Source organism: Gymnodraco acuticeps, unplaced genomic scaffold (genome assembly GCF_902827175.1).
Source record: "Gymnodraco acuticeps unplaced genomic scaffold, fGymAcu1.1, whole genome shotgun sequence".
In the NCBI taxonomy this organism is placed as follows: domain Eukaryota; kingdom Metazoa; phylum Chordata; class Actinopteri; order Perciformes; family Bathydraconidae; genus Gymnodraco; species Gymnodraco acuticeps.
In genome coordinates, this window is record NW_022991667.1 from 159,240 (window position 1) to 173,180 (window position 13,941).

The 13,941-nt window shown below is 40.3% G+C and overlaps 1 protein-coding gene across 1 annotated transcript; it reads right to left on the reverse strand.

Annotated features, from left to right (window-relative positions):
- Positions 1 to 10,623: 10,623 nt before the first annotated feature.
- waif2 (Wnt-activated inhibitory factor 2) lies at positions 10,624 to 12,635 on the reverse strand. Its single transcript, XM_034198640.1, has one exon. The coding sequence runs from the start codon at positions 12,525 to 12,527 to the stop codon at positions 11,457 to 11,459; it is 1,071 nt and encodes a 356-aa protein (XP_034054531.1). The 5' UTR covers positions 12,528 to 12,635; the 3' UTR covers positions 10,624 to 11,456.
- Between the last annotated feature and the right edge of the window lie 1,306 nt (positions 12,636 to 13,941).

Genomic DNA, 13,941 nt, shown 5'->3' on the forward strand with positions numbered 1-13,941 from the left:
TCAGCCCCCTTACACCAATGAAGCCCTTTTTGTAGTTGTCTTACTCTAAATAGTATTCAAATTGTGAAAAAGATGCGGATACACTTTAGATTGTGTTAGCATTGGACACAATAACGATTTACTGCAAAATCATCGAAGCTTAATATATTGGAGATTGGCCTGAAGCAACAAGACATCGAAAATGTAATTGTGCAGCAGCAGAAAATTAAAAATGCCTCACAAAAAAACAGAAGAAATGAAAGATTTCTATTAAGGATGTTATAAGTAACCACCACCAATGAATGAATGCACCATCCAATGTTGAATTTATAAAGCAAAGTATACATAGCCTTTTCAGAAATCTCCCTATGAAGCATTGGTCCTTAAAACACAGCTAGTGGCCCACTGTCACTAAATAAATACTATTAGAAACACTACAATTTAATAACAATGCTTAAGAAACTGTATCTATTGTAGATAAGAGACAACTGGCTGGTGATTTGCTCAATAGGGTCAGGGAGAGGACGCCAGGGTGTACAACTGAAACCTTAATCAATAAATTATCTTTACACTTTTAAAGAAAAGTTGGGAAGTCCAACAGTGTAACAAATCCTTGAAAAGTATTTTCTCAAGTTCATCACAAAGGTCTAACAATTAACTTTTAGACAGACTTATAAAAGTTGGCTGATTCATTGTCAAGGCATTATGATGACTTTGAAAATAGGACAAGTTAGTGATAAGGCCCAGCCAAGAATCAAGCATGATCCATGAGGACAGAGCAGATAAGAGCTGACCTCACTGTTATTGTGCAGCGCAATAAAAACTGTGCACAGATTAACTATCAGAGGCAAAGTCAGAAAAACACAATCAAAAGTCATACATTTAAGGAGAGGCTGTTTACTCTGTGCTAAAATTGTATTTTTAAGTAAATTGTCACCAAAATGTGTGTCATTTATCTAAATTGGTAAAATGATCAGTAAGTACCATGATGAATCATTTCAGAACTATTAAAAAAGAATTGCTTGAATGCAATGTTCTACTACTTCCTGTGTACATACAATGAGTGTATGTACACATTATTTTTCTTCAATTGTTTACAGTCGGCTGTTACTTTAAACATTTATGTTATGAGGGTTTAAAGAAGGGTCGCTATTTGATCGTTTGTCTATATTGAAGTATCAGGTTTTCCTCAAAATGTAACTTTAAAGTGTTTCCATTACCACTTTCCTTCCGTTGTAATTACTGAGGGGAGAGATTAATTAGACAACAGTGGTTCAACAGTAGAGTGTTTGTTTACAGACAATGTCATTAAGCATGGTTCCCCAGTGCTGCCTCACATCTGGGACTCATTAGAAATACTCTTCAGAGGCTTGATCCTTCTGTCTTGGGACATCATGTCCTCTTTGATAATAAAATGAAGATGTAATAAAGTCCAAGGGGAATTTCGTGAAAGTGTCACACTGCCAGACAAGACTAAAAATAACCACATCTAAGAAAAAGGCAATACATGATGATGTTTTTATATTTTGGGTTCCCTGCTATGGAACTGTATTCCATGTCCAAGTTCAAGTTCTAACTCAGACCTTGGCTAAATGAATGCAATTAACCCGTGACATACGCTGTCATGGTGATATACAGCAGGAAGTTATGAGCTTCTCCTGGCGTTTGATTTATGTAGGTTATTTGGATTAAATGGAAGCCTTGAATACAGAATCCTGAAAAAGGGAAAGCCGAGAAACCCTCTTTGAATGTATTTCCTCAAAGAGAAGAGACCCAACAGCTGATTCAAAGTTTCAGGAACACGGATAGAGACTTTTGTGAAACAGTTAGACATGGCCTGATAGGAGGGGTTTCAAAAATAACATGTGTTCATTGTCAAAATGTGTTTTTACCACAACTCACTCCCTTTGTGTGTGTTGTACCTAAAGTTACGTATTTGAACAACTTGCAGTAACAGTGAGTTACGGCTGAACATAACCTTCCGGATCAACAACGTAAGCTCCATGATCAAAACTGCCAAAAAGAATTTCATCAATATCAAAACTGAGGAAAACAAAAATAAACCCTGTGAACTTTGGAAATTACTCAATAACCAGCTTGGCTGCAGTAAAAAACTCAAAACGAGATTTTCTAACTTAAACATAAAGACAGATAACAGGCTCATCACAGACAAACTGGATGTGGCCAAGTACTTGAACATTTTTTTCACAAACATAGCCACAACTCTTGTAAATAAATTACCCTCCCACTCAGGGCTTTTTGGAGTAGATCACATCATGACCTACTACAAAAACCTAGGGGTACGCAAAGATGATTTCAGTCTAGCAAGGGTAACAACAGCAGAGGTACTCATTAAACTGAGCGCCCTCCAACCTAACAAGGCCACTGGCCACGACAATATCCCCTCCAAATTCCTCAGACTCAGCAACCGCCATCTCACCAGTCATAGCTCACATAATTAACCTCTCCATAAAACAGGGAAAAGTACCCAAAGACTTCAAAATTGCAAGAGTAACCCCCCTGCACAAAAAGGGCAGCAAATTGGACCCAGGCAACTACCGCCCTGTTTCTATACTTACCTCCATCTCGAAAGTCATGGAAAAAATAGTATATGAACAGGTCGAAAAGTACCTCGCGGAAAAGAAACTAATCTATGAATTTCAATCTGGCTTTAGAACATCCCACTCCACTGACACATGCCTTCTTTATTTGAGCGACCACATCAAACAAGAGGTGGACGAGGGCAAGTACTGCGGCATGGTGATGCTGGACCTACAAAAGGCTTTCGACACTGTCAATCACCCCATTCTGATTGACAAGCTAAAAGCAATTGGTTTTGATAAACTATCGGTGAGCTGGATGCAATCCTACCTGGAGGGGAGAGAACAGATGGTGGAGGTAAACGGTACTCTGTCCCCCCCCCTCCCAGTGAGCTGTGGTGTTCCACAAGGAAGCATATTAGGTCCGTTACTGTTCCTAATTTATGTAAATGACATGTCATCAGCATGTGACTGCAACTTGTTCCTGTTCGCGGACGACTCAGCCCTGCTGGTCTCTGACAGGAACAGGTTGCAGGTTGAAAAAACCCTCAGCTCCGAGCTCGGCAGAATCTGCACCTGGCTCGCCGATAATAAATTATCATTACACCTGGGTAAAACAGAGTCCATTCTCTTCGGTTCGAAACATAATCTCAGCAAATCCGACGACTTCTCAGTTGCAGTGGGCGACATTATTGTCACAAGTAAGAAGGAAATTACATACCTAGGATCTATTCTTGAGGCAAACCTCTCCTGTGACAAAATGGCATCCAATGTAATAAAAAAAGTCAATCAAAGAACTAGATTCCTATACCGGATCTCCTCTCTGGTAAACAAAAACACCCTGAAAACTCTGGCAGGAGCACTCATTCAAGGGTACTATGACTATGCGTGCACGTCATGGTACCATAGCACCTCCAAGGCGCTAAAAATAAAACTTCAAACATCGCAAAATAAACTGGTCAGACTACTGCTTGACCTTTCATCTAGAACCCACCTCACCTCTGCCCACTTTGACAACCTAGGATGGCTTAGAGTAGACGACAGAGTACAGCTACTTGCAATGGGCCTGGTCTACAAGATCCACTACACCTCTATGGTACCCATGTACATGTCAAAATTCTTCCCAAAGGTCAAGGAATACCATGATCATAACACCAGAGGGAGCTCCACAAATCATGTGAAACCCAGATTTGGCACAAAAAAGGGGGAATACACGTTTCGCAATTATGCCACATCAAGGTGGAACGCTCTTCCCACAACTGTAAAGGAAAGTAAAACTATACTTACCTTCAAAACCTCTCTTAAAGAGCACCTTCGGGGGAGAGCATTGCAAAACTGGCCCCGGTAATGGTACAAATCTCAACCTGTCGTACAATGGACAGCTTCCCCCCCCCCCCCCCCCCCATCTATGTATATACTCGCATTTTAGACTCTGTTACTAACTGTATATCTGTAGACTTGGTATGTCTTAAATGTCCGGTTAGGATGTATTAGAACGAAATCTAAAATGAAAATTGTAAATAAGCAATCTGTATGTAAAAAACCACCTGTATGTAAATTTTAAATAAGCCATCTGTATGTCAAATTTGTCTTATATGTCTTAAATGATATGATGAATTGGAAATGGGGGACCCTGATGTAAACAAGACGAAAGTCTTTCTCTGGTCTGCATCCCCTTAACAATTGTATGTTTTGAGCTGTACTGCACTGTACCCAATATACAAGCTGTTAATAAACTTTTCAATCAATCAATCAAACATTTCTTGAACCCTGTCGTTGATTTATGATTATTTTCACTCCAAGCTATGGATATCGCACTTCTATTCTGATTTAATTGCCTGCATGAAATTGATGTGCAAAATAAAAAATTCTATACAAAATGTTTTAAATTACATTTTTATATTAACTTTCACTGGGGACAGTCAGGGGACAGATGCATCAGCATCTCAGCAGTGTCAGCTCCACCTCACTCTTCACCTGCCAATATACTCCCCTTGAAAGCAACTCCTGCATCTTGCAATTCTACCTCCATGTTTTTTATAGTGTGGGGATAGCTAATCTTTGCCTGATAAAACACTGCTGTTCTTGGCCTAAATATATATTGTAAATTCAGTGTATATTTAGACTGTATTCCTTTTATTACATTGATACCTCAACCCTGTAATTCCAACTTTTCTAACAGCAATAGCAGACATGTTAAGCAAAGTAAGCCAAACTCTAATAATTGACTAGTGCATGTAAAAATATGTTTTTTGCCTGTAGTGTCTTGTCAAAATCACATTCCAATTAATCTGTCCAGCTGCAGTATAGCCATATGGCCACATGAGGGTAGTAGTTTGCGGATTTTCATAGTCAAAGAAAAAGTTAGTGTTCACTGTTCACTGAAATGCACTTTGGACAAAGTAACCAAAAGCTCACTGACCTTAATGGTATATCAGTTTAGCATTAGGATGCTATCAGAGATGTTATGAGAGTTTGTTAAATACATTACACTTGCTACTTAATGGGACTTTATTTGTGAATACTGATAAAATACACATGTATAAAGTTAAGGGTACACTTAAAGTAACTGACTGTAATGTGGTGTTGATGCATGTTTAAATTCAGGATGTAGTTAGTTGGATTGGAGTTGTGCACTGAGAGGAAAGAGCTCTTTGAATGCTCTAAAAGTGACGGACAGGTTGTCAGAGCAGATGCTGTTCTCTCTGAGGTAACGGACCAATGTTATGACCGCTCAGAGGATCAGACACTTCTCTCCACACTCAGTGTGCTGGCAGCTAATTAGCAGAGCTACAGCAGTGGTGTTTTTGATGAGGAGGAGATTAAATGAACACTAAACAATTAGTATTTAGGCTGAATTATTGTCATAAGGAACTGAAATGCTTTGTTCTTCTAGAACCACGTTACTGATTTTGTTCGACTTTATCAAGTATAATAGAGAAAATGACTTACAATCTAAGTAGGAAATGTAGAGCAGTTTGTCTTATATGGACCTAGTGTGTACATCTAATAGAAAACAAGCATTCTAATGCAGTGAGTACTTACTGTTAACTTCAGATAAATAGCAGCCAAAACATACAAATATTTATATTTTTGGCTAGAGATTAAACATCTGCATGTCATTTTTTCTCGTATCTTCACCACAGAATTCAAGATATCATGCAGGTTTAAACTGAGGCAAAGAACGTGTGGGTTTATCTGTTATTAAAATGTGCTGCCGGGCATGGCATAATAAATGTACAACTTTTACATTTAATTATTCATTTAAACATTGATGGAGTGATTGCTGGTTATATTTCCTACTTGTCCTTGAGAGGACAGGCCATCCATTAAAATCTTAATGACTTACTCTCAGCAGCGAGGCAGCTGCTTGGATTCAATATTTAGTGGACAAAAACTTAGTTTGAAGATGTTCAAACTATCCATAAGGGCGTCAGCCAGTTTGTCTCTGATATTTTGGCGCAAAGCACCAATGATTGACCTTTATGTGATTTCTTAGTTCTCTGTATGATAACGGCCATGGTGCCTGGATTATATATTTTGCATAAGCGTCACAGTTCCAATCATTCCCATAACCTGGGATGTGAGGGGTATTTGTGATGCATGTTAACCGAATTATCTAATCCAAACGCACCTGTGCCCTCGCTGCAACATAACTTGATTGAAATTAGCGTGTGAAATCTAAGGGAATTCATATTTGTCCTTCAGTGAGGGATTAAGGTCAGAGCAATCTCTCTGTATCTCTCTCGTGGAATCATTCCATATATTGACTGCTTAGACATTGACAGGAAAGTCAAAGGTTTAATTAGTGTATAGATCTGAGGCACCTGTACAGCTTGTTAGAACAGATCCAGTTCTGCTGGTCAGAGGCTGATCGACCAGCTAACTGTGTTTATCCACAGTACAGGATGAATAAAGTAATAAACCAGCCTGCACTGCAGTCGACCTCTTTAGACCCTGATGTGGTCCTGATCAAAGCCCACATGACCTTTGAGTTTAAAGGCCAGACAGAGTTCACCACTTTGGTTCCCATGGTTAGTTATTGCACTGCAGAGTAGACAGAAAATAAAGTATTGACTGGAGGAGTGCAGGCGAAAAATGGGATTGATGCATTATTTAATAAGTATCTTTCTTATCCTAACTTTAATCATACAATGCTGGACTTCTTACTTTTCTTATCTTACTGTGTGTGTATTTTAGAAGCATAAGCCAACACAATATTATGATGACATGCCAAAAGTATACTTTTCCCAGAGGGTGCATTTATTATCAGCGAAGTCACAGTGACCCCAGACAAATGATTCCTGCCTCTGTGACTCCTGGGAGTCGCTCTAATGAGCTCCAATTATGATGGCATTACCACTGAATGCAGGGTAATGACCTTCCCTGTAACAAACAAACAAAATGTTAACTGTTCAAGTTAAAGCTTAATTAATCTCATAAGAGCATGTAGGGAATCCCAGGCCTGCATTCTGACAATTCAAAATGAAAGGGAATTTGTGGGGGTGCAAACTAATAATGAGCCTTTAACAGACTTTAATTAAAAATGTATTCAAAGTAAACATTTTAGTGACACTTATTCATTGATGTTTGTGTTTAAAAACACGTTGTTGACTTGCTCTTGGGGGAGTCCCCGTCACCATCTTAAATCCAATCCTCTCAAATCTAATGTCTGATCTCAAGGGATTTTTTGTGAGTTCAAGCCTTCAAGGGCTGAGGGAGGAAGTGAGCAATGGCAGACTGTAGAGGAGCATATTTACCCAGAATGCATTGTAATCTTTTATTACATCATCTGTGCTATGTGAAACATGTATGGATATACAAATGAACATAGGGCTGGCTAATGTTTTGAAATGTCTCAATACCGATAGCTATACAATATCTGTATTTATTTGATACCTCACGCATTTATTTGTATTATTCAGTGCCAACTTTCAATTAACCATCAACAATCAATGTTTAGACACCAACGTAAAAGGTGGCAAATGTTCCCTTTAATACAAATCTATCTGGATCAGAATCAGACTTGTTTGTTTGAATGATGTGCTGATTTTAGAGAAAATACTGGCCAATATTTTTCCATGTATATATAACAAATTCTAATATCAGTTTGCACACCCAGGGCAGAGGAGGAGTAAAAAATACTGTTTAATAATTTAGATTTTGCATCACAAAGTTTCTTCCATTGGTCGCCTTTTTTATTACTAACAGCTGCTGTCCTGTTCTGTATGTAAACATTAGTACTGAATCAAAAATGCAATGCATGTGTAGTCGATGGGAACATGTGTGAAAGATTTGTCTTTTGAAGTGGAGTAAAAAGTTAACCTTTCAGATGCAGGGGGAATTTCTGGCTACTGGTTTTGCGTGGGACAGAGATTGGATAAAAAGAGAAATATAAAATCCCATTGCTCTTAGGTCACTTTGCCCAATACAAACATTAGCACACAGTTCCCTTTCATTGGACTGTTCTCATCTCATCAAGTTTTACCAATAAAATAATTATTTGAAACATGAACCCTCTTCTACTCTTTAACGTCATAGACAATTTAACCTCAGTAGAATCTAACAGGACGGATTTGACTCTCAACCCGTCCCCCCGTCCCCCGTCCCCCGTCCCGTCCTCAGAAACACGTCTCGTTCTCCTCTCCTGCGATAACAAACCCCCCCCCCCCCGTCCTCAGAAACACGTCTCGTTCTCCTCTCCTGCGATAACAAACCCCCCCCCCCCCGTCCTCAGAAACACGTCTCGTTCTCCTCTCCTGCGATAACAAACCCCTTCATGTATCTTCACAAGGCAGCAGAGGCACATCCAGCAATCAATAACCAGTAATCAGCAGACTGTAAACTGGCAGACTTCTCTCCATAAGTTACAACCTTTACTTTCAGCTTGATGCATACTATTCAATCAGTGGTTGATGGGCTATGAGACATCAGAGTGAGTGTTCCTACAGAGGAGAGACAGAGGTCATTTAAAAAGTTGCTGGAAGTTCAGAAACTCAGATATGATAGCAGCAGCGGTTTATAGTTGATTTTCACATTCATTTTAGACGTGTCCCATCGTTTGCAGTTGAGCTTTTGCCTCCCAGACATTCATATAAGAAAGGAGAGGGTGAGTCATAGCTTTACATAAGCCAAGGACATTCAGTGCCTGGACTAAAGAACTCTAATGAATATTTTCTCTACTTCCCTGTCCTTTATCTGTCTTTTTTCTTTCTTCCTTTTTTACTGTGCTCAGCTTAAACCCTGTCTACGCATCCTTTACAAAGTCACTCAACTGGATAAAGTCATTTACCCGGATGAAGGGGAGCGAGAGTGGGAAATAGACAGAGAGCGGGGGTGGGCCGTGTAAGGCAGAAAGGAAGTCTTTGGGAAGCATGGTATTTGTAAGGAGAATGTGGCAAAATAGCAGAGGAGAAAATAAATACAGCAATAAGAGGTCAAACATACAGTATGGAGAATGCCTGAATACTTTGAACATGCAAATTCAGTTTACTGTATTCCCGCTAACTCTTTATTTGTGTTCAAGAATCCATTACAAATGGAAAAAAGCTGATGACTGAGGAGAAAAATACAACAAAGAGAGAATGTGTCAGCAAAGGCAGGATGAAGATATCATTAGATATGAGCTATTTTATTAAACATATGGAACAACATTGCTCAAGAGATGATGACAAGTAAGATGGTGAACATCATAGACATTATACATGCTAAATATCAGCATGATGGCATTTTCACTGTGAGCATGCTGATGTTGACATTTAGCTCTGAGCTCTGTGTCCTATAAAGCTGTGTAGGTGTAGACTGGGTATGACATGCATACAGTACACATCACACTCACACACACACACACACACACACACACACACACACACACACACACACACACACACACACATACACAACATATCATTGTCATGAGTGTAATGTATTTGATGTTTGGCTGTGTTGTTCCTTTATGATGGATGTATTGTTGCTACTGTAAAGAGCCTTGTTGAAAATGTATCTCAATCATTATGCACATGAAAGTGTATGATGTCAACATGAGTCAAGTCAACATGCTTTCATCTTTGAACAATGCTTTCCTAACAATGAAGCTTGTCTCTTCAGTCTCCATATATAACATGACATGCCCAGGACACTGCCATGGCACCTGACATGTAAGTCACAATGTCTCACATCTCAGTGACATCATTATGTAAAGGCAGCTCCTACACTGCTGACCTTGTGGAATTGGAAGAGAAAATTATCTATCTTTCTAGTGGCCCGTGTTTCAGAAGTATCTAATAAATAATGACAAAACAAATGTTTTAAATCTGCAGCAATTATCTTATATTTACATGTTTAAGGAAAAGCAGGTGAAATCACATTGATTCCTGAAAGTTTTGCCGGTCGCTTATTTTGATACACACATTTTTTTTTTTTAATTTTCAAGTGTTTTCTGCCCTCTGAGGTTAAATAGGAAAAAATGCAAACTATAACCTGTTTATGAAAGAAATGATGAAATGATCAAAATCCCTGATGGTTTCACAAAGACATCTGTGTTGCTTTTTACCTTCATCTGTTCTTTGCCTGACATGGTTTTCACATGACTTGAATTGATATCCTCACACACACATTCCTATCTCCTGCTGTTGTGCAGATGTTCCTGTATGACCCGTGGTTCAGAAATCCCTGTGATTGTAGTACAGAGTGCAGACCTTGAGTTAGGAGGCTTGATAAGCTCCGGGCTGCAGAGAGACACTGACTTCACAGGTCGATCGTGATTTCCCAAGGTTTATTCGTCACAGCTGGGCTGATTTGATTAACACTGCCATGCCTTTCTGTCATGCTATATCTCCCCGCGCAGACCTCTGCCAGCCCTGCACTCTTTGATGCTTTAAAAATAAAACAGATGTGAAAGTCCAGACCTTTTTTGGAGAGCCTCGAGGGGCTGACAATGTGACATCTTACTGTAGTTCAGTGACACTTACTCAAATGTTCACATGGAGCAGGTGCACTCATTCACGCCTACATGGAGCTAATTCGTTTTTAAAAAATATGTTTTTGATTAAATACAAATAGGGAAACACTTCCTTTGTTTATTATCTGGCACAGTGCTGCATGAAGTCAACATTTCCTGACAGTGATGATAAAATGTTGTGACGTAAAGAACACTGCTAACTCACCATTTTTATTTGACCTTTTATTAATGTTTTGTTTGGTTTTCTATGCCTACAACAATCACATGCATGGTTAGACTCTGTCTCTTTTGCCCTTTAACTGATAAACTGACCTGGTGTCAAATGATAAACGTTATTTTCAGAGGTCAGAGGTGGTTTGGAAAGACAAGGTTGGTAACATATCCTGTGTTCTCCATGATGAAATATGACAGTTAACTCTAGCATTGCCTGCTTGCGGGAAAATGGCATTTACCAGCTTCCTTGCCTCATTTTACCTGCCCGTCTCTCTCAGCACTTTGCAATATGCACTCTCGGTAGATTAGAAACAACCTTTTTCTCTCTGGGGTGTCCTGAATGTAGGCCATAACTTTGCAACTACAGTTTTCAGTAATTACATTGATTCACCGTTTCGTTCCAGCATTAATACAACTGAAATTATATGTATGTACTCTACTGTATATTTGTCACTTGGTTAATAATATACATAATACTGAGTTGGATAAGCTGCTTTAGATTGGGCAAGTTAACACAATCCTCTCAAGATACAATATGTACAACAGTGCTTGGAAGTTTTAAGTATTCAGTTGTGTAAGATGAACGCTTAATAGTCTCGTTATCTGTGTTTGGCTCTGTGCATATCCCACTGTGAGAGGAATATGCATGCAGTTCATTGGCCAGCTGCTGAGAATTATGAAAGTGATTGTAAAAACTATTGATTTTGACTGTGACAGGGCACTGCCAGGGAATCTCCCCAGTCTTTTTGATATGTTTCTGATGGTTAAACAGCCACATTGGACAGTCTCGGGTCTGAGTCCTGCTCGTACCGGTAGTGGTAGACCTCCATCTGGTCCCTGCACGCATCTCTGATGTTGTTGAGCCACCTTTTGATGCCTCCCCGGTTTAGATAGAGCACCATGAGAAACACCAACCCGATCAGAGCCAACACCAAACCGAGAAACACGTAAGAAACCGCCTCCAGGTTCTCGTTCATACAATCCACGTCCTCCTCCCTGAGCTTCTCCACAGGGACCCCCCTCCTGGACTCCGGCTCGCTGCACACGAGCCGCCCTGCATCCGGGCACTGGGAAGAGTTCTTCAACCAGTAGTAAAACGCCTCCAGCTCACAGTTGCACCGAAATGGGTTTAAAGATAAGTAGAAGCGAATTCGCCTGTGCTGGTACAACGTGGTTACATTGTCCCCTCCTATGCTCTCTATTGAGTTGTTTATCAGCACTAAAGCGTGGAGATTATGCATATCTAACCGAATCTGGGGAATATGCTTTAGCATGTTTCCCGCCAACTCCAGTCGGTGGAGGTTGGGCAAACTTTGTGTGCTGAGTGCATTTGAGAGCTGCTCCGTGGCTGGAGGTAAAAGCGAGTGATTTAGGTAAAGAGAGCGCAGCTCCAGTAACCCGTGGAAAGCCCGGGCTGAAATAAACTCCAGCGAGTTGTGGCTAAGATCCAGCAAATGCAATCGAGCAAGTCCCAGGAATGCGTAATGTTCAATAACCCGTATCCCGTTATAGGAGAGCGAGAGTGTAGTCAACTCCGTCTCCGTCCCGTTGCTCATGAACGCACCACGCTGCAAAGTTGAAATGTTTCTCCCCTTGAGTATCAAGGTGGACGTCCACTCCGGTATATCTCCTGGTACCTCGGTGTCCTTCCCGTCACGGCAGGTCACTGTCCCGGAGTCTCTGGCACAGATGCAGTCCTCTGGGCAAGCGACATCCGTCCTGACAGTGGAAAACAACAAACACGCCACCGCTGCGTAATACAAACACTGATTCCAAATGAGAAAAAAACACTTTGAATGGTCGACCCTGTGAAATATCCACATCTTCTTCCTCATTTTAGTCTCAAAGCAGGTCTGAGTCTGTGTGTCTCGCAGAGAAGGTGAACGACTTGTATCTTTTCTCAGGCATGTAAAGTCGAATCAGTCCGGCTTCGGTCACTTTGGACCAGCAGAGTAGAAAAAAACACGCTCTTTCCACAGTCACCTTGGTGATGTGGGTCTCTGTCCGGAGAAAATATGACTTTTCTTTAGGATTCTCGGTACGGTGGACAGGCAAATGTGGCTACGTGGAAAGCTGCTGATTCGCGCTCCCTTGGTGGTATTTTTGACGCCTGTCACAGAAAGAGAGAGAGAGAGAAAGGAGGGGGGAGAGAGATATGCAAGCACTCCGGAGTCACTCATCCTCATATTATACTTATTAATTTGAAAAAAAGCAAGGGTACAGTACAGTTGCAAGAAAAAGTATGTGAACCCTTTGGAATTACCTGGATTTCTGCATAAATTGGTCATAAAACGTGTTCTGATCTTCATCTAAGTCACAACAATAGACAAACACAGTCTGCTTAAACTAATACCACACAAACAATTATATGTTTTCATGTTTTTATTGATCACACCATGTAAACATTCACAGTGCAGGGTGTGAACCCCTAGGCTAAAGACTTCTTCAAGAGCTAATTGGAGTCAGGAGTCAGCCAACCTGGAGTCCAATCAATGAGACGAGATTGGAGGTGTTGGTTAAAGCTGCCCTGCCCTATAAAAAATACACACCAGTTTTGAATTTGCTATTCTTAAGAAGCATTGCCAGATGTGAACCATGCCTCGCACAAAAGAGCTCTCAGAAGACCTACCATTAAGAATTGTTGCCTTGCATAAAGCTGGAAAGGGTTACCAAAGTATCTCTAAAAGCCTTGATGTTCATCAGTCCATGGTAAGACAAATTGTCTATAAATGGAGAAAGTTCAGCACTGTTGCTACTCTCCCTAGGAGTGGCCGTCCTGTAAAGATGACTGCAAGAGCACAGCGCAGAATGCTCAATGAGGTGAAGAAGAATCCTAGAGTGTCAGCTAGAGACTTAAAGAAATCTCTGGCACATGCTAACATCTCTGTTGACGAATCTACGATACGTAAAACACTGAACAAGAATGGAGTTCATGGGAGGACACCACGGAGGAAGCCACTGCTGTCCAGAAAAAACATTGCTGCACGTTTGAAGTTTGCAAAAGAGCACCTGGATGTTCCACAGCACTACTGGCAAAATATTCTGTGGACAGATGAAACCAAAGTTGAGTTGTTTGGAAGGAACACACAATGCTATGTGTGGAGAATCCAAAGGGTTCACATACTTTTTCTTGCAACTGTAGATATATACTATGCTTTTAAGGCATTGTGAGTTAAATAATTGACATGTCCACGTGATATTGCATGAAAAGTGACTTATTCTCATCATTTTCCAATTAAAAAAACAAAT